The 27,733-nt window shown below is 37.1% G+C and overlaps 7 protein-coding genes and 2 pseudogenes across 8 annotated transcripts; 3 read left to right on the top strand and 6 right to left on the bottom strand.

The window, feature by feature from the left end:
* Positions 1–7,351: 7,351 nt before the first annotated feature.
* LOC104765357 (proton pump-interactor 2) lies at positions 7,352–10,961 on the top strand. Of its 2 annotated transcripts, none has more exons than XM_010489050.3 (8): positions 7,352–7,818; positions 8,214–8,561; positions 8,662–8,844; positions 8,941–9,087; positions 9,186–9,380; positions 9,491–9,589; positions 9,687–10,202; positions 10,303–10,961. In XM_010489050.3, the coding sequence occupies exons 2-8, from the start codon at positions 8,226–8,228 to the stop codon at positions 10,618–10,620; spliced, it is 1,794 nt and encodes a 597-aa protein (XP_010487352.1). In that variant the 5' UTR covers positions 7,352–7,818; positions 8,214–8,225; the 3' UTR covers positions 10,621–10,961. The 2 variants fall into 2 exon arrangements, with proteins under 2 accessions (XP_010487352.1, XP_087357543.1); XM_087501417.1 differs by lacking the exon at positions 7,352–7,818 and adding an exon at positions 7,954–8,022.
* Positions 10,962–11,062: 101 nt separating this feature from the next.
* LOC104767526 (RNA polymerase II C-terminal domain phosphatase-like 5 pseudogene) lies at positions 11,063–12,012 on the bottom strand (annotated as a pseudogene).
* A 687-nt stretch (positions 12,013–12,699) lies between these two features.
* On the bottom strand, positions 12,700–13,687 carry LOC147920276 (RNA polymerase II C-terminal domain phosphatase-like 5). The gene has a single exon (XM_087500634.1). It carries the CDS (start codon positions 13,658–13,660, stop codon positions 12,755–12,757), a length of 906 nt encoding a protein of 301 aa, XP_087356760.1. The 5' UTR covers positions 13,661–13,687; the 3' UTR covers positions 12,700–12,754.
* Positions 13,688–14,199: 512 nt separating this feature from the next.
* On the bottom strand, positions 14,200–15,211 carry LOC147920275 (RNA polymerase II C-terminal domain phosphatase-like 5). Its single transcript, XM_087500988.1, has 2 exons — positions 14,493–15,211; positions 14,200–14,206 (listed from the first exon to the last, which is right to left on the bottom strand). The coding sequence occupies exons 1-2, from the start codon at positions 15,209–15,211 to the stop codon at positions 14,200–14,202; spliced, it is 726 nt and encodes a 241-aa protein (XP_087357114.1).
* A 1,290-nt stretch (positions 15,212–16,501) lies between these two features.
* LOC147920274 (uncharacterized) lies at positions 16,502–18,174 on the bottom strand. Its single transcript, XM_087500957.1, has 3 exons — positions 17,853–18,174; positions 17,681–17,776; positions 16,502–17,588 (listed from the first exon to the last, which is right to left on the bottom strand). The coding sequence occupies exons 1-3, from the start codon at positions 17,853–17,855 to the stop codon at positions 16,701–16,703; spliced, it is 987 nt and encodes a 328-aa protein (XP_087357083.1). The 5' UTR covers positions 17,856–18,174; the 3' UTR covers positions 16,502–16,700.
* Positions 18,175–18,263: 89 nt separating this feature from the next.
* Positions 18,264–19,054, bottom strand: LOC104779986 (protein GRIM REAPER pseudogene; annotated as a pseudogene).
* A 3,920-nt stretch (positions 19,055–22,974) lies between these two features.
* LOC104765355 (VQ motif-containing protein 19) lies at positions 22,975–24,050 on the top strand. The gene has a single exon (XM_010489048.3). It carries the CDS (start codon positions 23,153–23,155, stop codon positions 23,825–23,827), a length of 675 nt encoding a protein of 224 aa, XP_010487350.1. The 5' UTR covers positions 22,975–23,152; the 3' UTR covers positions 23,828–24,050.
* Positions 24,051–24,624: 574 nt separating this feature from the next.
* Positions 24,625–26,617, bottom strand: LOC104765354 (uncharacterized). Its single transcript, XM_010489047.3, has 4 exons — positions 26,089–26,617; positions 25,526–25,747; positions 25,333–25,445; positions 24,625–25,193 (listed from the first exon to the last, which is right to left on the bottom strand). Exons 1-4 carry the CDS (start codon positions 26,272–26,274, stop codon positions 24,827–24,829), a joined length of 888 nt encoding a protein of 295 aa, XP_010487349.1. The 5' UTR covers positions 26,275–26,617; the 3' UTR covers positions 24,625–24,826.
* Positions 26,565–27,504, top strand: LOC104765353 (uncharacterized). Its single transcript, XM_010489046.3, has 2 exons — positions 26,565–26,815; positions 26,959–27,504. Exons 1-2 carry the CDS (start codon positions 26,684–26,686, stop codon positions 27,304–27,306), a joined length of 480 nt encoding a protein of 159 aa, XP_010487348.1. The 5' UTR covers positions 26,565–26,683; the 3' UTR covers positions 27,307–27,504.
* The last annotated feature ends 229 nt before the right edge of the window (positions 27,505–27,733 follow it).

The following is a 27,733-nucleotide window of genomic DNA, read 5'->3' as shown; positions in this document are numbered from 1 at the left end:
ATATCTGTCAAAAAAAAAAGAAAAAAGATAGTATATACAAAAGAGAAATGTGTTCTTTCTATAAGACAATTCTTTTATTCTATATTTCTTTTGATAAAAAATTGTTTTTTTCTATTCTACTCTCATAACTTAGTTCAAAGATTCTTTTCAAGTGGCTAACTCGAATATCTTAATTATGCTATTTTGGAGTCGTAAGGTCTATATGATTTTATACACTATAATGTCAACGGATCAAAAACTATCTTGTTGGTGTATAGAAATATCGTTTGCTATTTTGGAGTTGTAACGTTTATTTGATTTTATACGTTGTTTTGTCGGCGAATCAAAAAATATTTTTCTGATATATAAAGATACAAATATATGATTTTGTCGTTTTAGAGTTGTAACATCCATCTAATATTGTACACAAAAATATCGGTGGATCAAAAAACATGCATATCATATTAAAAAACAAATATATTATTTTGCCATTTTAGAATTGTAACGTATTTTGGAGTTATAACGTCTATTTGATTTTATACATTGCATCGTCGGCGGATCAAAAAATCTCTTTCTGACATATAAAGATACAAAGATATGATTTTGTCGTTTTAGAGTTGTAACGTCCATCTAATCTTGTACACAACAATGTCGGTGGATAAAAAAAAACATGTATATCATATTAAAAAAACTAAAATATTGTTTTGCCATTAATAGAATTGTAACGTCTATCTGATCTTATACGTCACAATGTCGCGGAACAAAATCATCTATATAACATATAAAGATACAAAGATATCGTTTTGTCTTTTTAATATATAATTTTGATTTATGTCATGATTTATAAACTTATCGTTGACCATATATTTTGTTTTTCTTGTTAAAATGATTCTACAGTAAATACTGTTAATTTTAAATAATCTCGTATTTTCCTTTTATAACAATATTTGTTTAGTATAAAATAACCTTTATAATTGATATTATTTTTTTTGTTCTTTCAAATAAGTGATGTTATTATACTCATTTGTTCAGTACATTACCAAAAAAAAAAAACAATCATATATTCTCATTTGTACAACAATTACTCAAGGTTTGTGAAAATTTTGGTGACAATGTGATACAATTGGTGTTAAAGATTGTCAAAGTATTTAGAAAACTATATTTATTATGAAAATTATCTAATTTGTTTGTGTGGTTACTATATATTACACATTTCTTATTAAAAGAAAAATCAATTTTCCGATAAATTCGACAGCTTTAAACTGAACTAGCTATAAAACTAGTTGACCATATTTAGATAAATTTTGTTTTGGTTTTGTCAGTTACATAACTTTTTTCACGTAACGTGTATAATGATGTCCATTAAGAAACATTGTAAATTTGTAACCGATAATTAAATGCTAAAACTCTTTTTTCTTTTGGAGGGTAGTTAGGGATACCTGTAGATTAGTCACTTTCTAAACATAGTCAAATTAACTGTCTCTTGGTAATTAATACAGCAGTGAAAAAAAATTGAATTTAACTCTTTGTCCCACCAACAGATATTTTCGATAATTACTAAAATCTGCTTGGGAAAAAAAAATCCAAAGATAGTTTACCAGCTCAAATCAATAATTGCCTAAATGTTTTAACCAATATATATTATAAATTTTGGTATTGAAAGGCTCGGCCAGTCTCAAAGCTCTCCTTCCCTTACCTTATTCCCTGGCGTCCAACAACATTTGAATTTTCAATTATAAGTATTGCAAACATAGTTTTTTTATTTTTATCTTATCCGAAACCAATAATATATGCATTTAAATTTAGATTTTAATGTAACGACAATTCTAATACAACTATTAAAACAAAAAAATATATTTAACGCATATTCATTATTATATGCAAACAATTACATATATTGATCGATTCAAATACAAATATTCATCAATGCATATACGACAAATGTAATTATATTGATCGATTAAAATATATAATCATTCGTCAATGTATATACGACAAAATTAATTATATTGATCGGTTAAAATATATAAACAATCGTCAAACGTATATACATTATGATATGCAAACAAAACGAAATATCCTCATAGATTAAAATAGAATTATTCGTCAACGCATACTGTATGGTATGTATGTTTCTCATATATCGTAAGACAATGTACAACTTCTTATATACGCAATACACAAGATGATTCTAGACTAAGGTAATTAGTGAGGTTTCCATAACAAGAGGGACGAGATATTCTTGTCATAAAGGAGTATCCTTGACATCCCCCTCAAGATGGAGGTGTCCTCACAACGCCAATCTTGTTTCGCAGTTCAGTGAAACGTGCTCGCGGAAGAGGTTTCGTTAACGCATCGGCAAGATTATCTTTTGTATTGACATGAGCAACACGGAGGGCACCCTGTTGAATCTGGCCACGGATAAAGTGATAGTCCAGAGCAATGTGTTTCATTATGGAATGGAAGACGGGATTCGCACACAAGTAGGTAGCTCCCACATTATCACAGTATACAACCAGAGTTTGTGCTAAGCTGATCCCAAGTTCAATAAGCAAATTGCATATCCATGTGATTTCAGCAGAGGCATTGGCGACGGCTCTGTATTCGGCTTCAGTGGAGGACCGAGCAATGTCGTTTTGCTTCTTAGCAGACCAGGAGATAGGATGGCGTCCGAGATAGATAATGTAGGCGTTGGTCGAGACATAGTCGTCGGTGTCACCGGCCCAATCTGCGTCAGAAAAAGCGTGAAGACTGATATTGTTTTTGGCGGTAAAGAAGAGACCGTGAGTGGTTGTGCCTGCTAAGTATCGGAGGACACGTTTAACAGCTTTGAAGTGTTTGTCGGTCGAGATGTGCATGAACTGAGAGAGGCGATTGACTGCAAAGGAGATGTCGAGCCGTGTGAAGGCTAAGTATTGAAGGCTGCCAACAAGCTTTCGATAAACGGATGGATTAGGTAGAGGTGTACCGGAGTGAACAGAAAGCTTTGGAGAAGAGGCCATGGGAGTGGCGACTGGTTTCGCATTCAGCATGTCATAACAGTCAAGAATGTCAAGAATGTACTTGCGCTGAGACAAATGCAGACCGTGGGGCGTGCGATGTGCTTCGAGACCAAGAAAGTAGTTAAGATCTTCGGGATCTTTGATGGAGAAGCGTTCAGCCAGTAGCGTTAAGACTCGCGATATCCCTGTAGGACTGTTGCCAGTAAGGAGAATGTCGTCAACATAGACAAGCAGATAGACAAATTGAGAGCCATGCCGAAGAACAAATAAAGAGGTATCAGCAAGCGAATTGAGAAACCCAATGGTACTGAGGAAGGTCTTGAGCTACATGTACCAGGCACGAGGAGCCTGTTTGAGTCCATAAATGGCTTTCCGTAGGCGACACACATGAGAGGGATTGTCAAGGTCTATGAACCCGGGAGGTTGTTCCATGTATACTTCTTCATCCAATGTGCCTTGTAAGAAAGCGTTGTTGACATCAAGCTGCTGAATTGGCCAATTGGAGGAGACAACAACATCAAGGACTAAACGGATTGTGGTGGACTTGATCACCAGACTAAAAGTGGCTTCATAATCTCGACCAAGTTGTTGGTTGTATCCTTTAGCGACAAGACGAGCTTTGCACCTGCTAAGAGAGCCATTAGTAGCAAATTTATTCTTAAAGATCCACTTACAGCCGACCACATTCATATCTCGATGTCGCGGAACCAAGTCCATTGTTTGATTTTGAGCAAAAGCGGTGATTTCGGCGGACAATGATCCACGCCAATTTGGGTCTTTTAACGCCTGGTTCACAGTTCGTGGTTCAGGTGGGATGTGGGTTGAGAGGGCGACGGAGCAGTTGTATTTGGAGTTTGGCTTGGTGATATTGTTTTTACGACGAGTTTGCATCGGATGACCGTTTTCAACAGGAGGAGGAACATGGAGAGGTTGAGTGGAGGTCGAGGATGATGATGGGTGTGGTGTAGGAAGGTTCGGTGTTGATGGGCTTGTGCGAGGAGAGGAGGATGTGTGATGGGCTTGATCGGAATGAGAATTGGTAATAGGTGGAGAAGGTTGTTGGGCCGAAGATGGGCTTGTTTGTGTAGACGGGCCTATGGTATCTGTCGAAGATGAACTTGCAGACGCAGGTTCTGTGTTTTGCGAATCAGCAACCAACGATGGCGGAGAAGGATCGGAGCTTGGTGATCCCATAGTTGACAACGAAGGCAAAGGCGAAGGCTGTATGAGTGGTGTGGCGACGGGAATTGCAGTGACCGGAGGGAAGGAAGGTGGGGGAGTCGAAGGTACCAAAGTGGTGACGGAGATTGGTTGTCGAAATGGAAAGACAGCTTCATCAAACTTTACATGGCGTGAGACGTAGATTCGGCCGGTGTTAGGTTGGAGACACATATAGGCACTCTGTGTGAGCGAGTAACCAAGGAAGACGCAAGGAGTTGACCGTTCTTCAAGTTTGTGAGACGTATACGGGCGTAGCCAGGGGAAGCAGAGACAACCGAAGGTACGCAGCTTCTCATAGTGTGAAGGAACGCCAAAGAGTTTTTGGTATGGATTCTCCATGTTGATTGTTGGAGATGGCATGCGATTGATGAGATATGTGGCGGTGGTAAACGCATAGGTCCAATACGAAGACGGTAAGCCAGCGTGAGTGAGAAGTGTTAATCCGGTTTCGACAATATGGCGATGTTTGCGTTCGGAGAGCCCATTGTGCTCTGGTGTATGTGGGGGGTTGGTGAGGTGTTCAATACCGCTTGCGGAGAGAAAAGGATGAAGGGCAATAAATTCACCGCCATTGTCAGAGTATAGTGTGCCAATCTTGGTGTTGAACTTATTTTCGACAAGAGCTTTAAACGGAACAAAGATATCTTTGACTTGTGATTTGGTTTTGAGTGGGTAGAGCCAAGTATATCTGCTATAGTGGTCTACAAGTTACAAGTAGTATTTGTAATTGTCACATGATACTACTGGAGAAGTCCAAACATCGGTATAAATATATTGAAGAGGACGAGAGGAGACAATAGTGTTTTGAGAAAAGGGTAGTTTATGTGTTTTATTGATGGAACAATCGGTACATAAAGTAGAGAGTTGTACAGATTGGAACAAGGAAGAGAGAAGGAGGTGATTATTTTGTTGAGAATTGTGGAAGAGGGATGACCAAGACGATTGTGCCAAACAACAGAAGACGGTTTTGAAGAAGAAGTAGATGCAAAGGAGGTGATAGAAGAAAGCGGCCACTCGTACAGCTCATTCCTTGTCTTGCCGTGAATCAACGGGACCCCGAGTATAGATCCTTCACCTGAAACCAAGCCGGAAAGAATTTCACAGAAACTTTGTTAGCATTACATAATCGATAGACGGATATTAAGTTTTTGGCTATATTAGGGACACATAAGACATTGGTTAAAGAGAGATTGCGAGAGGAGGAAGGTAACAAAAGTGAACCAGTGTGTGTTATAGGTAGACCAAATCCATCACCGATAAGAACCGCATCATGGTCGTTGTATGGTTGGTGAAGGGCCAGGTTGTTTAAGTCACTGGTCAGGTGATGTGTTGCACCACTATCAAGGAGCCAAGGCTGTGTGGGATGCGGAGAGGCAACAACCATGTTGGCACGCGGCTGCCAGGGACGATATGGCGATGGTAACAGAGGAGCTGCAAGAGGAGAATGGTGTTGTTGAAGTTGAGGACAACGACGAGCACTATGGCCGTGAAGACCACAGATCTTACATTTGCCTTGGTACTTACGACCACCACGGTTGTTGTAGCGAGAAGAGGGATGATCAGAACGTTGATTTGGCTTTCCACGGTTATTAGAACCATAGCTTGTGGCAGCAACATTAGCGGAGATTGGAGTGACAAGAGAGGGCGAGGAAGCAACAAATCGGAGTTTATTTCCTTGTTGAGGAGCTTCTCATGAATCTCAGGAATGGAAGGTGTGGTGTCACGACCTTCAACCTGGTCAACCACAGTCTTGTAATCATCAGACAGACTAGCGAGAATGCGTTCAATTTGATCATCGTGATCCATAGGTTTTCCAAGGAGAGCAAGCTTGTCAAACATGGTGGTGAGACCATGCATGTACTCCTCGATGGTCTTTGTTCCTTTCGACCAATCTTGGATCTGATTGCGGATCTGTTGGACGTGACCTCTACTTGGATTGGCATATGTGTTAGCAAGTGTGGTCCAAACCTCCGCAGAGGTTTTTGCACGAGAGACAACAGACTGCGTCTGAAGTGTCATGGATCCAAGAAGCCCACTGTATATGAGCTTGTCTTGACGCTTCCACTTGGAAAAGTCGGGATTTGGCGAGAGAACACCATTGAGTCGAACAGTTTCTTCAGGAGGGGGTAGCGAACCATCGACATAGCCGGCTAAGTCATAGCCGTCAAGAAGAGTATGAACTTGAAGTTTCCACATCAAGTAATTGAGAGAGGTCAGCTTTGTGACATGGGACATGTTCACACTGAGGATAGACTGTGTGGTGTCGATAGCTTCAACAGCGGCCATGGTGAGAGAACGGAAAAAGGAGGAAGAAGAAGAAGAAAAAGGTAGAGGAAAGCGGCGGCTGGAAAAAAAAAAAAAAAAAAAAAAAAGAAAAAGAAAAAAAAGAGAGGTTTCTAGGGTATCGTTCAAGCTCTGATACCATACATGTATGGTATGTATGTTTCTCATATATCGTAAGACAATGTACAACTTCTTATATAAGCAATACACAAGATGATTCTAGACTAAGGTAATTAGTGAGGTTTCATAACAAGAGGGACGAGATATTCTTGTCATAAAGGAGTATCCTTGACACATACTAATTATGTTATGCGAACAAAAATTAATTCTATTGATCGATCAAATTTTTATACGTAAATAGAATTTAGAAAGATAATATGAATAGATAAATCTTAGTGAGTTATAGACATTTTATTAATTTTTGAACCCTATAATATAAATGTCAAGTAATGGGGTCAATATTCATACTTTGTAAGCATTTAATTTATGAACCATAAGTTAAGTTAAATTATTTATTGAATAAGAGAAATAAAGTTTATCTAGACTGAGAATTAAACTCTCTTATTCCATTGCTAAAAATACTTTTATGGATGTAGGAGTCAAATCCAAAGAAAGTCAATAGTCAACTCACATAAACAAGAGCTGACTTTGAATAACCTACTAAGCCTAAGCTAAGATTAGATTTCCTTCTTGTCATTAAAAAGTTTACGTACTTGCACTTTACCACTCAAAATACAAGTTAACTTTTGTTTTATTTTTTATTTTTAAAAAAGAATTGTAATTTTAAAGTGTTTTATTTTGTAAATAAATATATTAAATTAACCCAAAATTAAAGTAATAGACATCCAAAACTATAATCATTATATAAATTAGAAAGAATTAAAGAAATATGAAAAGGTCCAAAACTTTTTTTTTTTAAAAACGTACAGTCTAGCAAATTTGGATAGAGAGGACTAGAAAAAAGCAAAAAAGAAAGAGAAAAAGAATATAAATACATGTAAATCTCTATTTCCTAAAAAATGATTTAAGGATGAACAAAGAAGATCTTTTTTGAAAGCCTTGAAGATAGAGATTTGAAGAAATAGCCAAAAGAGAAACCTCTCACCATTTTGATTGATAGATAGAGAGAAGAAAGACCGAAGAACAGAACCAGGCTCTCTCTCTCTCTTCTCTCTCTCTCTTTCTCTAACCTTTTAAAAAAGTCTCGATTTTTTTCTCCCTTTAGGATTTCTTTTGCAAAGTAATCAGAATAAAAATTTCCTCTTCAGCACAAAACCCTGAGATTTTTGCGAGAATCTGTGTGTGGTGACGACACTCATATCTCCTTTTCTAGGTAAAATCTCAATTAACTTTTCCGGTTAAAGCTCGATTTTTTTTTTTTTTTTTTAAACTTACTGTTCCTCGATTCCGCGTTTTTTTTTTTCGTCTTTTACAAAATATTTATATTGGCTTTTGATTTTAAGGACATATATCTTTTGTTGTTGACTGTTGTTGTACCATAACACACATCCTCTGTTCTTGTTTTTTCTGAATTCTCGTATGTTCTCTCAAATTCTTCTTTATTCTTTTGCGCTTTTTGTTTTGGGGTTTTTTTTTTTGTTTTTTTTTGTTTCTGTGACTGATCTTTTTTTAAGTCGATTTCAGTTTCGTTTTTGACAATGTCACAGTTGTTCTTACAGTGATTTTTTTTTTAATTTTCTCTTCCTCTCTCTGTTCTTGTTATATAAGGTGGTGCCAAAAATGGGTGCGCAGATTATACTCTGTGATGGCTTCGAGGTTGTTCCTCCGCCGGAGATGAACGATTTGATTTTCTTCGGAAGCGACCAATCTGTGTCGAACTGCGATGTATCAACTGTCACCACCGAAGAAGACGGCACTGTTTTTTCCGGCGATAGTTCGCCGGGAGGTGCGGCTGAAGAGGAATGGCCTGAAGCTAAGCCTTTCTCTTTCTACTTTGTTAAGCAACCCGTTTATGATGATCCCGAGATCAAATCTAAGATTGATGAAGCTGATCAGGAGATTTATCGCTGTAATAAGCTCCGTATTGAGCTCTCCAATGCACAAAAACTCGAAAGGGTGAGTCTTTTCTTTTTCTTTCTTTTTTTTTTGTTTTTTTGTGTGATGATGATGATGATGAATACGTTTCTGAATTTGGGGTTTTTGGGTTTTATTGTAGGCTGAGGTTTCGTCTTTGTTTGCTCAAATGGAGGGTTTGGTTCCTACATCGGAAGGATATAGATTGGTTTTTGAAACGAAGAAGAGGGAATTTGATACCCTGCAGGAAGCTCTACGGAACCTTCGGTGTTCTAGGAGTAGTAGTGATCAACTTTGCTTTACAAAGGAGGAGCTCGATCATCTTGTAATGGGAACTGTTTTACATAACGGTTTGATTATAGATAAATATTTGGTTTCTTGGTTTTCTGATTGTGGAAGTGTTTAAATGTGGTGGATGCAGATTTATATAGCTCATTATCAGATTGAGCATGGTAGCTTTGGTTTGGAAGATGGAGATTGGGTGCTTAAGGATACTGAGAAGCCTGATGGGATAATTCTAAGCGAGGATTCTCTTGCGCAGAAAGAAGCTTCTATTAACCGTGTCAAGGTAAGCCTCTGACACCAAAGTTTAACTCTTTGAGGGATTTTTACTAAAAACATTGTTGAATCTAATGATGTGATGGTTTTTGGCCTCGTTACTTACAGTCAATAGCTGTGGAATTGTATGAAGTAAAGAAGGAGCTCGATGCGATTACATGGAACATTAGCCAGTTGTCTGACAAAATGGGAAAGATTCAGAACAATATCAGGATGTTAAATTTAGAAATGGCACTCACACTTGAGAAGAGGGACAAATCGTATGCAAGGATTAAGATGCTGAGGATACAACGAGACAAAGGGGTACCATATTTGTCTCTCTGTTAACTTTTTGCTTATGGATTGATGATCTCAAAGTTCTGATATTTGTCTTCTCTTCTCTTTTTTTTTTTTGTGTGTGTGTGTGTATGTAGAATGCTGCCTTTTTCCAGAGCCATGCTGTTATGAGGAAAGCTAAAGAATTGGCTGCTTCAGGAAATGTTAGAGATCTTGAAGTCTTTGCCAGCTCTGAGGTTTGTTTGTTTTTGTTTGGACAATTGCAGGATATTTGCTTAGGCGTGTCTCTATCTGAGATTTGAGTATATGTTCTTGATTCTGTTTTGTTTTCAGGTTGATAGATTCATGAATCAATGGAATAATGACAAGGCTTTTAGGGATGATTACGTGAAAAGAATCTCTCTTTCACTCTGTGAAAGACAGCTGAACCGAGATGGCCGGATTAAAGATCCTGAAGTTCAGGTTGTTCGGGAAAGGCAAGTGCTGAGTAAGACTATGATGATGGGAGGCGAGAAGGTTTACAAGGCGAGTAGAGAAGACTCCAGCTCCAACTCGTCTCAAGATGGAAATGTAATTACAGATAAACAAAAGAAAGAAACGAGGAAAGAGGCTGTGGACTGCAACAGGTCGAGTGCTGAGGAGAGTGATGTTATAGATTTGGAGTTCCCTGTGTATGAGAAACCGAAGAAGGAAGAAGAAGAGGTCGATGAAGAAACGTTGAAGGAGAGGAAAAGAGAAGAGCAGTTAGAGAAAGCTCGGTTAGCAATGGAAAGGAAGAGGAAGCTGCAAGAGAAAGCTGCTGCTAAAGCTGCTATAAGAGCTCAAAAGGATGCTGAGAAGAAACTCAAGGCAAATTATATTATCCCATTTCGATTTTTTTAAAGATGTCAATGAACTCTTCCTTTACATTTGTCTGTTTTTTTTTTCTAATTCTTTGTTTTGTTTACAGGAGTGTGAGAAGAAGGCTAAGAAGAAAGCTGCTGCAAATTCTTCTTCTTATCCTTCAGAATCAGACCAATCACGAGAAGTGATCAATGAGATGGAAAAGGTTAGGACGTTAACAGCTTCTGGGAAAGAGAAGCACCAGAAGGATAGATTATTGTTTCCAAAGCAAAGAAGTTTCAGGTACAAACACCGTGGAAGAGGAACCGAAGCTCTCCCTAAGGCCATCCTAAACCGTAGAAAGGCTCATAAATATTGGGTTTGGGGACTTTCCTCTGCTGCACTTGCTTGCGCACTCTTTCTCGTGGTTTTACTTCTAAGGTAAACTGAGAAAAGGAAAGAGACATTGAAAGGTCTTTTGACTTTGCCTAATTGGAGGATGGAGTGAGTGAAGGAAGAGCTGCAAAGTTAGCGGTTAGTTTCTTTATAATAGGTTCATAACCTTTAGATATTATTAGTCAATGTTTCTGTCTCTTTGGAGAGTTGTCTGAAAAAAAAAAAGAGAAACATCCTAATTGTGAGTAAGAGCTTCTAAGAGTCCATAGAGAGATCTCATGTTGTCTTTATGTGAACATTGTGGATTGAATCCACTTATAGTTAGTCAAGATCCTTGACTAATTACATATATCCTTAAAAAAAATTGCAAATAACAATTAGCTTCTTCCATTTTCTGTCTCTCTTTTCATATTTCAGAAGAAGCTAAATCTAGTTTCCAAAGAATGGTAATGACCAAAATCCATATTCAATTGGTAAAAAGTTCAAAAAATTTAGCATCCATGTGGTTTGAAGGGACCTTTAATCAAGCACCTAACGTCCTTAAAATCTAACTCATCTTCAAGCCCACAGGTAAAGAATCCATTATGAACTTGCTTCAGGAATTTCAGAAGATTCATCAATACTCTTTTGCTTCTACTCTCGTCACTCTTCCTCTCTGCGTAAGATGGTCTTGACTTAGTGTATTTGTGATCGTTTCTGAAATAGAAGTATTTTGTGACCTCCAACAAGTTTCTCTGATGATGAGGCCAAGCATCTAGCTTATCATCCACAATAACGATTCCACGTTCATCAGCTAAGACAAGATCAAGTGTCTTCGTGCCAGGACTCTCTTCCCTAGTTATCACTCGATCCCCGAAATAGATTTTGTTTGGATCAATCATCCTCACAACAGCGTGACCGTAACTCGAACGGCCTTTTGTGTAAGCAAACATAGTAAACAGCTTGTTGGCTTCTTTAAGGAACTCTTCAACAAAAGGTCGCAACTTAATTATTAATCTACCGTCATAGGTCCGCAGATCTTTCCTTGAACCTGATTTCTCTTCTTTGATAAGATACTTCTCTGCTTTAGTAAGATTTGTAGTCTTCATGGAGTGGATTAGCGTGCGGTCCAAGTCAAGGACTAAGTGAAGCTTCCTATGTCCGTAAACTGAGATTAGGGTTGTGAGATGCTTTGTAACAGATACAGCTTCGTTGCTCAGACGTAAACCGGGGAAGAGATAACCGAATGGTTGGCCTTCGACACAGCTCACCTTTGTTTTACAGGCGAGGCAGATTCCGTGACCAACAAACAAATGACTACAATTACTAGCAGAGGAAGACGATGACTCGTTCATCATCTCTGAATCGATCGATCTTCCGAGCTCTCTTTTCAGGAAAAAAAAAAGGGAAAGAAGGTCGTGTTTTCTATGAATCAATGCTTGAGAAAGATTTGGTAAAACTCAAATCACGGGAAACTGATTTATGAATTGGCTGCGAAAAGAAAAGAAGAAAAAAAAAATAGACATCAATGGTATATATATTGGAATGAAAAGAGGAAAATTACCAAGAAAAGGGTATCGAAATTAGGAAATTTCAACATTGGCTAAATTACTTAACAACAGGGTAGAGAAAACCTAAATTTTTGGAAAAGTTTGTAATAACTTACTTTACAAATGACAATATATAATATCAGACGATCCCTTTTTGTAAAATTAAACGAAATTTGTATTTAGTTGCATGTTATCTCTTCATTGTTTTTACTTTTTTTTTTTTTTTTTGTTGTTGTTAAAGATTCTTCATATATATATATATACCTTATGTAATACCCCATAGACGAATCATCTCTTCAACCTAAAATTCTAGAAGGTGAGCATAAAAGCATAACAAACACGAAGTTCTTTAAACGCTAAACTGAATCCGGACTGAAGAGTGAAAGAAATTCTAACACATAAAATATGCCGTTTTGCGGAAGAAACCTTCATAACAATTTGAATGATGTGATTTCAACCCATTTAAAGATTAAATTATTTGATAGGAGTGGGCTCGAACCAAAACATACTGAGATTTTTATGTAAAACTTAGCATAAAAGCTAGCTTAAGGGTTTGACTAGATCTTACTAGGAAATCCAAGTTTATATATATGGGGAACAATAAAAAGAGTCCAAAGCTAAAAAGTAGAGATTTAGTATATGGGTCTAGAAAAGTCAGGAATGAAGGCAAGTTCTCACATCTCTCTTATAAATATCGTCTTCATTATAGTGATGGTTAAAGAAGGAGTGGTGAATCTTGGAGAGGAAACTCAGAGCATTCGCCAGTGCTCCATCATCAACACTCTCATCTTTTCTCTCTTCAGAGTAAGATGCTGATGAATCCGGGAGTAGATCATCATCATCTCTTGAAAACATCTTGAGAAGAAACTTGAAAAGGTTCTTGAACATGCCTCCTCCAGCAGCGAGGCTGTTCCTTTCTTTAGTTGCTTTGAAATAAGAGTAAGTTGTGATCTGCAGCAAGTTTGACCTGTTCTCCGGGCACCAAACGTCGTATCTATCGTCGAGGATAACCACCTCGCGTTCGCCGACCAAGACTAGATCAAGTGTCTTCTCCCACATGACGTGTTTGCTAACACTAATGATACGATTCCCGAAATACACTTGATGCGGATCAATCAACTTGAGCACAAAATCAGCATACTCGGGGATACAAAGAGTGTGGACGTGCAATATAAACAACTTATTAGCTTCGCGCAAGAAATCGTGAACAAAAGGCCGCAACTTTACCAGGACCTCGCGACCAAAGATTCTGGTTTGCCACAAATCAAGATCATCCCTCGAATTGACTTTACCTTTTAGATACTTCTCCTTGTTAGAAAGACGTGGGAAAGTCTGAGTGTCGAAAAGTGTACCGCTCAAACTGAGAACCAAGTGTAGCTTCTTCTCCTGTAACGAGTTTCTGGAAACACGGCTCTTCAAAGACCCTACAAATTCATGGCTCAAGGATAAGCCATCGGCGAGATTACTGAAAGGTTGAAGAAAGGCATCATTAGGTCGAGTCACACCCGATCTGCATTCACGGCAGATTCCTTCAACGACAATACGATGATTGCAAGACATTGGTTTTTTTAGGTCAAAAACTCCTTATTGTTTGTTTATCATGTACGTACAAGTGTACAACCCTAATTTTGTTTGGGAATTTTCCTTTGAGATATATAGATTTATTTGTGAAAGAAAAAACATTTAAAAAAAAAAACACATGTAATTCTACGAAGCTTGGGAGCCGAAATTTTTGGATAAATCTTATCAGAAAACAGATTGGTGAACCAACCAAAGGTTGTTAGATTTTTACTCTTGGACCGGAATCATAAAATTTATACTGTATATATATATATATATGTTCTTAAAGAATTGTTGTATATATGTATGTTCTTAAAGAATTGTTTTGTATGGGCGCATGTTAGCCAATCCAAACTGTAACGTAATATTTGGTAAATTAAGTCAGAGTTCAAGTGGAAACCTCTGAATTCGATCATGTCCCGATAAAATGAGGATTACTGTCCTTTCACGACGTTTCCAAATCTTAATAAGCTTTGTCAGTCGATCCGAATACTAGTTAGTTTGCTATACTTGATTAAACCGAAATGTTGAGCAGCTAATTAAAGTCTTAAGTTTTGGAATTCTCAAAAGATCAAAGAATGGAGACTGGAGAGAGAGAGAGGGGTGTTGAAAAAAGTTTGAAAATCAAGTGTACAAAATATTAAGGAAATTAAAGCTTTATTATCTGGTCGAGGGATGTAACAAAAGCCTCACGTCTTTACATTGGCCATGAAAGAATCTTTGGTGAAGTGTCTTGAGGGAGTTGAGTGCATCCACCAGCGCTCCATCATCATCATCATCATCTTCTTCTTCTTCTTCTTCTTTCTCATTTCTCTTTTCATCTAGCAAAGACTTGTTGAAGAAGAGTTTGATGAATCTCGTGATGGGTCCTTGGTAATCATCATCCACTTGTTTGAAATAATCATAACTCTTGATCAGAAGCAAGTTTCTCTGATCATCCTTCTCCCACGTCTCAGACTTGCAATCAAGGATCACCACCCCTCTTTCTTCCGCCAGTACAAACTCAAGACTCTTCTTCTTCCTCTTCTCATCAGCGATTGTAATGAACCGACTTGGGAAGAATATTTCCAGCGGATCGAGCAACTTGACACAATGTCGGGCTTGCTTTGGATCCGATTTGGTGTAGGCATAGATTGTAAAGAGCTCGTTTGCCTCACGGAGAAATTCCCGAGCGAAAGGACGTAACTTAACCAAAACACCATCATCATCATCCTTGGAGAGGCGGGAGTGTAGAAGCACGTGCTGCAAGTCAACAACCAAGTGAAGCTTCCTCTGCCCGTAACCAATTCCAGACCTCTTCCGTTTCATGGAAGCTACGTATTTGTAGGTTAGATGGTGACCTTGGGATCTGTAATTGAATAACTGTCCATCGCTTTCGTCCACTTTACAACAGCACCTGGTACAGTATCCACGGTAAGACATCGAATGATCACAATCCGGATCTTTGATCCTTCTGCAATTCTTTCGTTCACCTTTATACCAGTCCACGGCAGATTTGCATTCACAACAGAACCCGTTATGGACTAGCCAATGAACACAATGACCTGACATGGTGAGAACCCTAATTCGACTTCTGCTTTTTTTTTTTTTTTTTTTTTTTTTTTATAACATATATATATATATATATATATGGCTGAATAGTCGTAGACACTAGACAGGCGAGGTTGTGCTATCATGAGGCCTGGCCCATAGGATAAAATGGGCCTATATAATTTGTTGGACTTCGTTTGTGTTAAAAGATGAGCGAACATGCAGCTATATATGTTTCTATCCTTCTATCAACTATATTGATTTGAATGTTTAAACATATATATGTCTATGGCTTTGCGGACAAGCAACAGGAATTACAACGTATGGAGAAACATGAATGATCTTGTGTCAAAGCAGGACTGTACTGCCATAGACCAATGCTAGTAGCCTAGACCTAGCATGAGGTGATTTCAATATGATATCTAGTGCGGACTTAAAAAGGAAAGGAGATCCATTAAGGTTGAAACGTCTTTAAGAGTAGTTAGAGAAATTGGTAGGAAGGAAACCGATAACAACCCTCAGTCACGTCCAGAACAGACAAAGCTTATATGGATACAGCGAACTTTTAAGATTTGATCCCACGAGTGAAATAGTTATACGTTCAGAGCAGAGTAGATGGAAGGGTTTTAAGCGATTTGAATATGATAACAGATTAGTATGGAATAAAAGAGTACTCAGAAGTAAGCATGGGAACATTCTCTACTGCTTTACTAAAATCAGAAGCTTAAGTGCCTATATTTATATTTTAAAGAAGAATAGTAGCAATTGGCAAAGAGCAGAATTTACTGGCTTTATACAGGGGACAATATCAATTTTTCATGCAAAATGAAGCAGAGAAGAAGCTACAAGTCTACAACCAAAGCCTATCACTCAAAGATGAACAAGGCAACAATTTGAGTAAAGAGAGAGAATGCTGAATTACTTTGATCATTTTATATGCCTCTGTCACTAATTTTGATGATATCTTCAGAATTGAATAACAACCATCTATGTATAGAAGAACAAGAGAGCACTAGTCTAATTACTTTTCAGTTAAGAATATATCTGACGGGTTGTCAAATGCAGTGCATCAAAACAGAAATCATATCCATCCAAATAGAAGCAGTAGAAAAATAAAAATGCAGAAGAAGGTTTCTCAACTACAATGCAGCAGGTTCACCAGATTCTCAGAGACCAAAACCTTTTTTGCTCAAACCAATGATAAATTTAGTGATAAATCTCAATCAAGGTCAGATTTGTCGTATAAAGCTGTTAGCTAGCTCGTAAGTTAAAAACCAAATAACTAGAAATAGAAGTAATTAATAAAGGAGAGTTAAAACTTCTTCATCTATTAGAAAGCTGAACATATCAAAAGTATACATCAATCGTGTATTCTGTCAATCAGCTACGATCATATAACAGAACAAAATCCTATCATATCAGAACTCCCAGCTCATATACACATATCGAAAATTTCCACTTATATACCGTCGTCATATATTCTCTCTACAACATATCAAAAATCCCATTGCTATGTCTCGATATGAGTAGCAACCATAGAAGTTTCTACTTCGGCTTCATCAGATGAACCGTCCAAATCACAGAAAGAGAGGCGCCTAAAAAACTTCCTGGCTTGCTTTGACCATATGTAAGAGGTGAGAACAATCATAGCAGCAAGTGTGTTTAACAAACCAATCAGCTTTAACCAGAATCTATCGCTTGGCACAATCAACCAACTGCCGGAAACAAACGCCACTGCAAATGATATCAAGCCAATCCACATGAAAGCATGACAGACCTTCAATGTGTTTCTCTGCACTTTCTGGTTACGAGGGGTAACACCACAAAGCAGACCAAGAGTTATCAAACTAACAGGAACCATGGTGTAAACCGCAAGCATGAAGATGAAGAATGCTGTCTTTTTCCCAACGGCTGCCTCTCCATCATCGTTTAACCCTCCTGGGGGATTTAACCCTGTCGACCATCCAACTGTTGCCATAAAGATCACCACCAAAGCAACGATGTTTCTGGAAGTCAACAGTGATTCTTTGTAAACGGAATCAGTCTGCTGCTTGTGTTGATGAGCTTCTTGACCACTCAACAGTTCTTCTATGTTAATCCTTTGTTCGCTACTTCCCCCTCCTACCCCAACATAACTTGTTTCTCCTCTTTCTTGAATTAACACTCCAGTCTCTGTATCATCTTTTTCGCCATCATAAACCACAGCTTTACCTTTCCGACGACGTTCCATCTCAGCCGTATCCAAAGAACTTCTCACGTCCTGCAATTCATGACTTGTTTCTCCTCTTTCATGAATAAGCACTCCATTCTCTGTATCATCTTTTTCGCCATCGTAAACCACAGCTTCACCTTTCTGACGACGTTCCATCTCAGCCGTTTCCAAAGAACTTCTCACGTCCTGCAATTCAATTCATTCATTCATGGTTCTCCAATTAAATTCAACCCTGAAAACTCAAACCCATGACTCGTAAACTCATATAACTCTTATACCGCGAGATTGAATCGGAAAGGATACGCCGGCGCCAGTTGTTGAAGACTCGTACGACGCCTCAAAGAAACTCGCCTACTTAGCAGCCTACTTATCACCTAAGTTTCCAAGAAAATGTCAAAAAAGAGTAAGATTATAGAAAACTTTTTCCAAGAAAGAGTAAAAGAGTAATACCATATTTGCGTGTATTCCAAGGCAGTCCTGCTTCGACTCTGAGGTACTTGTACGGAGAAGACGACGCGAAGAGAGAGGGCGGGTTTCAAAGATTTTGAAAATTTTGATTTATGTTCCTCAATGGTAAAAAGTTAAACAATATACTATTTATACCCATATACTACTAACCTATAATTAATTAAAGTTGCATAAGGAATATAAATTACATTCGACGCTTTTTTCTTGGGATATTATGTTTTTTGAAACAGAACCAAACTAATTATTAAATATATATATATATATATATATATTTTTTAAGTTTGCATAAGTTTTTTTTTTTAAGTTTGCATAAGTTATCAAGAACAAAATACACATATGTATATATAAATATCACAGATAAAATCATGGTGCACGTATGCGTAGAGATATCTATTGTCGATTGATAATGTATCCATTTAAGTATGCGTATACGAATACGATCTCTGCTTATGCAGCTTCTTAAGAAATACACCACTCTTAAAATTACCCATTAACCCTCCAGCAGTTTCATATTAAAAAATCAAGCGTAGCCACAATATCCGTACTCACATTTCACCCCGGATTTACACTTTTTGTTGCATTTACCACAATGCTTAGGGTTAAAGCCAACATTGGTGCATATGCCTCCGCAACATCTTTGTCCAAATCTACATTTGTGACCGCACCGTCCACAATTCTTCATATCACCTAAGATATTTCGACAATGCTTCTTGCAACAATACAACAAACTCGTCCCCTTGTCAGCCTTTACGCCGTTGCAAACGTTATAGCCTGCCACATGACATCTCATCCCTTTTCTGATATTTTTGTAGTGGCTAACTAGTAGTCGGGTTTTGGATGATATTGTTACATTCGAAAGTATTGTAGGACTTTCATCAAGAATGTAGAACTCTTGGTCTTCTACATTGGTAGCTTCTTCGGCTAAAACTGAATAAGAATTAGACGTTGCCGTTGCGAGGAAATAGAGGATTAAGGAGATGAGGGGAATGAGTTTAATGAAAGTACAAGGGATCTTAATGACCATTTAGCTTATAAGGTAAATAGTCGATTAAGTAGACGGAGAAAGTTTGGCTTTGGAACACACAATAAGAAAAAAGGAAGAGTGCTTTGGAACACACAATAAGAAAAAAGGAAGAGTGGAACACAGATGATGATGTCGTATTGGTATTTATATTGCCATAAGAAGATACATAATTCTAGATTTTATGAAAGTTTTCTTTTTTAAGTTCCTTAAATTAGGCAAAACAAGTGATTACTATCTATTTGTAACGGAAGGGAAAAAGGAAATTCACTGCAAAACCTTACTTACAAGAATCTTTAAGCTATTAAGCCTATTATCGTTATCATTACATCTTTTCTAGTTGTCATATGTTAACTTTACATTTTTGTTTGTTAGACATTTTTACTTAACATCATCTCTCTTTCTTTCTTTTGGTTACACATTTTTTACTTAACATCAACTCATCAGTTGTTTCTGTTAAACATCATATAACCATTTTCCGCATAACATGCCAAGTTCTTTAGACGGAACTCGGAAAAATGTTTCTAGTCTTCTGATTGAAGCATGGCTGATCTAAATTTTCGCAGTACTTTTGCGTCAAATGTAGTCGTGTTAACCAATAGTGTCCTCAGCTTTTCTTTTTTTGATTAGTTATATTATGGGGAAATATGGTCACGAAATCAACTCCACCCTTCTTTCTACTAAAACCAAAATATCACATTTTGTTCCAACTTAGTATTTTATATTTTCTTCTCTCACTTAGAAAATCATAGGACACTTTACTGTTATGCAGAGAACTTGAGAAGTCATGCAGTTCATGAGTTGTCTTACACCGAAACCTATGCAAACCTCGCACGTGTGAGGACGGTAGATGTGCCAGGAAACTCGGTAAGAGTCACATGTCCGTTACGCTTACTTGCAAAACCCGACTTAAGACACTCTAATGTTTCCCCTCAACGTGTCGTTTACTTCTCCCTTCTATACTGTTTGTGACAGTCATATCGCCACCGCAATTGCTCATTACTTATTTACTTTACTTGGAGCTTCACGTTGACTATAAACCAACGTTTAACCGTTGACCTCTGAAGATCCGGTGGAAACTGAAATTCCATTAATAATTTCTTAAACGTGGATACAATTTTGAATGTTTCATTATTATCAAAACAATACTATTTTTACTATGTTCATTGATTCAAGACTGTTATTACGCACATGACATCTTCTAAGCCTATATAATATATGCTATAGCTTCATGTTCTCTGAAAGATCAAGATATTCTATTTATATTAACATGTAAATAATTATTAGTAATAGTACTGTTGAGTAGTAGTAATTTGAGATATTCATACATAAGCATATCCATTAGCGGGTTCCGAAAACAATTAATGGGCCAAATCAGCCCAAATTGACCCGGAAACTATTTGCGTGATCGATAAAACCAAGCTTTATTATAAAGTAACATCAAGCTCGTATGTATTCAATGTTTGAGTGAGTAGATGATGCGAGAATGTTTGATTTGCATTTCGTTTGTTAATATTTGAACTTTTAAACTAACGAATCTAGGGGGCTCGTGGGGAAAAAGTCGACTGTGCATTAGGTTTTTTAACACGTTCTCATGTGTGGCTTCTCTGTTTCATTACATTTATTAGTCTTTTCTTGTGGAAAAAATATATCACTTTTATCGATTGTTTTTGTTGTGTTTGCTGTTTACATTGTGAATAAAAAGTTGGTGGGTGACACATGTGTTCCGGTCTTTGTTTTTGCACTGAACGATGAAAAAATTATCATCATCAAACATCTATCACAAAAGAAAGATCAGAATCATTTGTGTATGGATAGTCAAACTCTTCTATCATTCTTTTTGAGGTAGAGAATTTAGGTAAAATGGGAACATTTGGTTTGAATGATATGTGATGATAATTTAACCTAACTCGAAAATACATTGAATTTTACAGAATCTAACTACTTAATGATTATGACAAGAAAGCATTTGTTAGCCACTAATATAAGCATCGTTAGCTTACCTTAAAAAGTTTAAATTTTCTTCTTTTTTTTTCAGTTAATGGTGGGTGAAAGGTTATTTAATAGTTAATCATATACATTTGAAGTAGTACGAATATATTCTTAAGCACATTAATAACCCCAAAAAGGTAAAAAGAAAGAAAGTGGGAAAACAACTATGGGTTAGGCAATTAACAAAAATAAATAAAACTATGGGTTAGGCACTTAGGCGGTAATTAAAGATTCATCATCTTCTTTAATATTCTATCATTTACAGTTTGTTTATCGCATTCATAGATAATACTAATTAATAGTCTTTGCGATCACTATCTTATTATTGCGATTGACTTTCAAACACAACTACGACAAAAAATATATGATTTTTCCTACATTAACCAAGAATATATCAATATGATCCCAATTTTTTTATTTCTCTTATGCCATGGGCAGTCCGCTAAATTCCAAGTACACATACATAGTCGTACGTACGAACCAATTAATTTAGCGAAATATATATATATATATATATATATATATATATATATATATATATATCAGCTTAAAGAAGAACGATTTGTGACAAAGAAGAATAGGAAAAAAAAGAAGAGCAATTTTATAGCTAGTCACCAACGTAATTAGTTTAACTCAAGAATTCATTATGTAGATTAAAGAAGAGAAAAAGTTTTTTGGGAACAAAAGTTTGGACTGATGAAACCAAATCAGTCCATCGCAACATGTGTACTTCTACGAATTAAAGTGTAAACCAAACATGACATATACTATGGTTCTTATGGACATATCATATAATAATTGTTTAATCTATAGATAATTGGACCGGCCAATCCGAAGTTAATTAGAGTTAGTAGAAGTAGACTAATAGGAGTATTTGCCCGTTCAACTAGGAGCAATAAACCAATATCTGCCGTACAAGTGTCTCTATAGTCAGACGACTTTTAATTTTAAAATTTTGATCATTAGGGTTTGCGGCTCAATACATGCACGCCTATCGCATCTTTCTTTTTATAGTTTTCTTCGTTTCTTTTTAAAACCAGTCTTAAATTGAAACTTGTACAAAAAGATCTTTGTTAGTTTTAGGAAAGAAATATTGACTAGACTTATTCTAATCGAAAATGAAGTAAGAAAATTTCTCTGAATTTGTTGAACCAAAGTCTACTTCTGTGAACGAGTCATAACTCATAACGACATAAATAAATCTAATTCAAATAATTGTATTGTATACATATATGTGTATATAGTTTCATACACGTAGTTAGCATTATTACGTATTCAAACTTCGACTAGTTCATTGTATATCTGGTTTATTGTATAATACCTCCAGTTTTTCTTGTGATTTATAAGTTATGGAAGTTTGTACTTTCTATAGAGGATTTGTATCGTGGTTTATCTACGTGATTTCTTTTTTTTTTTTTTCCTGAGAAAGTATGTAATATGGCACATATATATAGTCCACTGAGCCAAAGAATTCGAGGTTTCTTTATTTTATCATCACAAATGAAAATTTGATACGTCGATGTCACACACATCATATGTAAACACAATATAGCCAAGTGTACGAGTTTGATTGGTATTTAGAACATTTCATGGATATGAAAAAGCTATAGAAGACCGAGATACGATAGTACATATTTAGATGTGTATAGGTGTATGCATGCACAAAAACTCATAAAGATATGACTCTGATAATTTCACTTTAGCAGAAAAGGAGCAATATGATTTATTTATTTTCGAGAAAGCAATTATGTTGAACTGTACTAGTTTTTAAAACTAAAGTATCAAATATAATTTGTTGTTCGATAGGGTATGCAAGCATTTTCTTAATAGTCTGTAAAATTCTAGAATTCAATATCAATTTAGAGCCTAATAAAGACAAAGTTGCATAGCAATTTCTTCCTTTATACACTATGGCAGACAAATTCAAAGTAAGAAATTAAAAATTGCCTAATAAAAACATCTTTTGATTCCCTGGGCACAAATCCTCATGTCAACTTTTATTTGTCTATATATTTATTTCTAAAAACATTTAATAGTTTAAAATTTTTCTCATAAAGAAAGATTCCAATATTAAATAAAATAACCAATCCAACTTCTTTTTATAATCCCAAAACCTCAAGAAGAGAAGACCATTTTAATTTCATCTTCTCCTTCACTCAAAACTCACACAGAATCTTCCAATTCGAACAGACAAAGAGAAGAGCCATAGCCTAATGGAGTTATAGAGGAAACCATTAGAATCAAGAAGCTCCCCAAAAGGATAACATCAATGGAGATTTCAACAAACCCACCATCTTCTTCCTCATCATCAGCTTCATCTTCCATTGTCAATGGATCTTTACATCATCACATCGTAACTAGATCTGATCATTACCCAACAACTTTTGTTCAAGCAGACACATCTTCTTTCAAACAAGTCGTACAGATGCTCACGGGAACCTCTTCCCCGAGATCTCCAGACTCTTTACGTCCTCCGACGACTCCTTCAGGCAAGGGTAACTTCGTGATTCCACCGGTCAAAACCGTGCAGCCGAAGAAACATTCTGGTGGCAACAAACTTTACGAGAGGAGATCGCACGGCGGATTTAACAACAACAACCTCATCAAGAACAGTCTCATGATTAACACACTCATGATCGGTGGTGGTGGCTCAGGCTCCGGGAGTCCAAGATTCTCGCCGAGGAATCAGGAGCTCTTGTCGCCTAGCTGTCTTGATTTCCCCAAGCTTGCACTTAACAGTCCCGTGACGCCGTTAAAGCAGGGGAACAGCGGAAACGACGGCGACCCTTTTGACAGGATGTCGCCATTATCTGAGGAAGAGAGAGCTATTGCTGACAAGGGCTATTACCTACACCAGTCTCCGATTTCAACTCCAAGAGAATCAGAGCCGCAGCTTCTGCCACTCTTTCCGGTGACTTCTCCGAGAGTATCGCCGGAGAAGTAGACTGAGAGACTGTTTATAAAAAAAAATTACTGCGATTGTAATTTTGGTTTTTTTTTTTTTTTTTTTTTTTTTTTTTATAATAACTTTGCTCTGCTTTTAAATATCTTTATTACTTCTGCTTCAGCTTATTATTATTTTACTTACAATATAGTAGTAAAATGTGTTAATTAAGCTTTCAAATAAATAAACAAAGATAATGATAAGATTCAAATAAATAAACAAAGATAATGATAAGATTACAAGGAGTAACTTAAATTACACTACTACAATTTCAAAAGATAATTACATTTATTATAGATTAATGCATGGTTATAATTGCTATTTTCTAACGGAGTTACCGTTGAAGTTTGGATTAAGAGAGTAATTTATAATAATGTGCAAGGGATTTGTCTTTTGCCATTTTTGTTTTCGTCAACAGAGATTTGTCTTTTGCTATTTGACTGGGTTTATTCTTTGCATCATCTAAACTTATTAAAGTTATCATCACCTAATGGTTTTAATCATTATCTCTTTAAATTTCTTCGTCATCGATGATAAGTTTGATAACCTTGACAAGATTCTCTGTCCTTTAGCTGTTGAATTTACACTTTTTTCTGGTTATTTGATTTGAAAGTATGTCTGAATTTTGATATATACTGATTTAATCAAACCAAAAGAGATCGTCTCGAAGAACATTTCATGTAGCGATTCTGCTGATGATTTACTTATAAGTCAAAACCAAGACAACATTAGAATTTGAAACAAACGAGTTATAAAGAGAAAGTTTCACTTTATTTATTTATTAGTAGAAAGCAACGTGATAACAACGATGTTTATTGATTTGTTTAAGCTAGTTTTTAAAGTACATGTCAAGATTACAACACAAGGTCGCTGACCGGTAAACTTCACATATCTACCGAGAAACAAAGAAAGAATCCAGACACAACCCACAAAGCATTAAACTGTTCTTGTCTTAAGAGCTAAAACATGTCTTTACTTCTTTTTTTTGACTTGCATTTCTCAGAGCCGAGGAGATAGATTTTGTGTAGCTTTATTACGGTAATCATAAACTCCGACTCCTCGTTTTCTTCCTAACCTTCCAGCGTCAACGTATTGAACAAGAAGAGGACAAGGTGTGTACTTTGCGTCTCCAAGTCCCTGATGCAGAACTTTCAATACAGACAAGCACACGTCTAGACCGATTAAGTCCGCTAACTCCAAAGGACCCATTGGTTGGTTTGTGCCGTGTTTCATTCCGCTGTCAATGTCTTCCTTTGTAGCCACCCCTGTGTAAAGTGTGTGGAAGGCTTCATTGATCATCGGCATGAGGATCCTGTTCACCACGAATCCCGCGTAGTCTTGTGAGCAAACTGTTGTCTTGCCAAACCTGCAGGTATCAAGGATAGACGGTTAAAAATCTAAATCTACAGTGAGTAACTGAAGCAGCAATTTAGTTAGTTACACTGAGTAACCAAACCCCAAGAAACTTGTTACATGTAAAACTCTATTTCAAGGAAATACCGAACCTTTCAGCCAGGGCTTTTGTAGCAATAAACGTCTCTTCTGAGGTCTCCGCACCGCGAATGATCTCAACCAGTTTCATTACTGGAGGAGGGTTCATAAAGTGCATTCCAATGACCTATAGACGACATGGAACTAATGAACAACAGATAAGATGATTAATTTTAGTTAGAGGAAGTAAAAAATATAAACTTAAACCTGGCCAGGTCTTTTTGTAGCGGAGGCAAGACGAGTAATGGAGATAGAACTTGTATTAGAAGCTAAAATCGCAGAACTCTTTGCTAAACCATCTAGATCCTTGAACAACTTCCTCTTTATGTCTTCAGATTCCACAATGGCTTCAACGATGATATCAGCAGAAGACAAATCTTGAATGTTGGATGTGAAACGTAGACGACGCATAGCATCATCACCAACTTCCTGCAAAATACAAATCACTATTCTGGTCTTAATAATAGAGATTACCACAAGTATCGACCATTTCACTATTCCTAAATCCTGCAAAGTGTTCTGAAGTCTTTAACACTAGTAACACTATCATAAGAACACATTTAAAATAAAATAAAAATTATAGTGAAACTGACATAGGATAGTGAAGTATAGCCTAAGAACCAATATGCGTGACAGAGCAATCAAAGCAACACAGGACTGGCTATGAATTGGGTTATATTTGCTAACACGATGATCACTGAGTAACTGAGTTAGTTGGTTTGGTTCCGTGGAGAATGAAATACCAAGGAGTTCAAAAAAGTAAATCTTGCCTTGGAGATTAGACCTTTAGAGACGAAACGTTTGACGGATGAGGAGATAGCTGCGGTGGCTCGAGAGAGCGCCTGACGATCAGCGTCCATTAGCCAAACTTCGAGACCGTTCGTGGCGGCGAGTTGCGCAATTCCTGAGCCCATCTGTCCAGCACCCACTACTCCGACACACTTCATCTCCGCCATTTTCACTCTCTCTCTGCTTCTACGTGTCGCCGGCTATCGTAATCTCTTTGTACTTTCCCATATCCATCATCACAAGAGATGGATGACATTGCCAGCTAAGCTTCATAAGCTGGGCCTTAACAATAATGGGCCCCTAATGGCTATAACTGGGCCAAAAGATGAAAACGACGAAGTAATAATATAAGGATTTACTTGGGAACCGCTTTGAGCACGTGTCGAGACGTGAGACATTAACTGAGAAACGTGTCCTAAGTTTGTCCACGTCTCGCTGGCTTGGTACTCTTAAACATTCCACTGACTTCCGCAACCTTTGGATCTTCTTCGTTAACTACTTCTTAAGCAACTGCGAGATAATTTGGGAAAGCAACAGATTAATATCTAATCCAGAACTTAAAGAGGACAATTAATAATGGCGACTAGGTTTTTGGCGAAAAGACTCACGGCGGTGAAGGTTTCAAGTACTCCGGGGGGACATTTCTCCGGTTATGTTATCCGACAAGCTACAACCGGAATCAACTGCTTCTCAACCGGATTTAAGCAGGTACGTATGTCTATAAGGTTTATATAATTCATTCAGATTATTAATTATTGTTTTTCCAATATTTTTGGATAAGAGTGTAACACTTTTTTAGTTAAGTATTTAATTGATACTAGGGCTGATAAATGAAGGATTTATTTCTATAGGGCACTACCCACTATGGTCAAGGCTCGAACAATGCAAACGACGATAAGTCCACGGCGAGTTACGTATCGGAAAAGGCAAAGGAAGGAGTGAAGAAAGCAACCGACGCAGCAATCAATGCCGGAGATAACATGAAGGATACGATGGAAGGTGCGTGGAAAGCGGCCAAGGAAACTGGTCAAAACATTAGCGATGCGGTCGCGGGCGATGATGATGATGATCACGGCAGGATTCAAGAGGATAAGGTGGCGGTGGAGTTGAAGGATGTGCAACAGCCTGTGGATACGACGGAGTATAGAGGTGTGGAGGATCTACATCAGCAGACTGGCGGCGAAGTTAACTCACCCTAAGCTAGTGTTTTGGGGTTTCTATCGTTTTTTTTTTTGGCATTGTTGTTGTTTCAATGAGAGGTTGCTCGTGGTTCAAGGTTTATGAATGGACCGTGGCTAGATTTCATTACTATTTGTTTTTTTTTATCTTTAGGTTGAACTAATGCAAAATAAACAACCGCTCCGAACTATTTTTATATGATAACTATCTTCTAAAAATTATGTATGCACAAACATAATCTCCTAGATATTTATCTCGTGAAATTAAGGAGAATAAATAATGAGGTGATTACATGCAAAAACTGATATAAGATAAGTGTGTAGATTGACGAATATCTACGGAGTTTGGTTGTGGGGTTGGGACTGAACACAGCTGGATCGCATAGTCCGTAGGGTATATCACATCGGCAATATTTAAAGCTTGTTTCGTTGAAAATTCCTGTAAATG

This window comes from Camelina sativa, chromosome 19 (genome assembly GCF_030686135.1).
Source record: "Camelina sativa cultivar CO46 ecotype springtype chromosome 19, ASM3068613v1".
NCBI classification, from domain to species: Eukaryota; Viridiplantae; Streptophyta; class Magnoliopsida; order Brassicales; family Brassicaceae; genus Camelina; species Camelina sativa.
The sequence above is the reverse complement of the archived record's forward strand: the minus strand, read 5'-3'. Positions and strand labels throughout refer to the sequence as shown.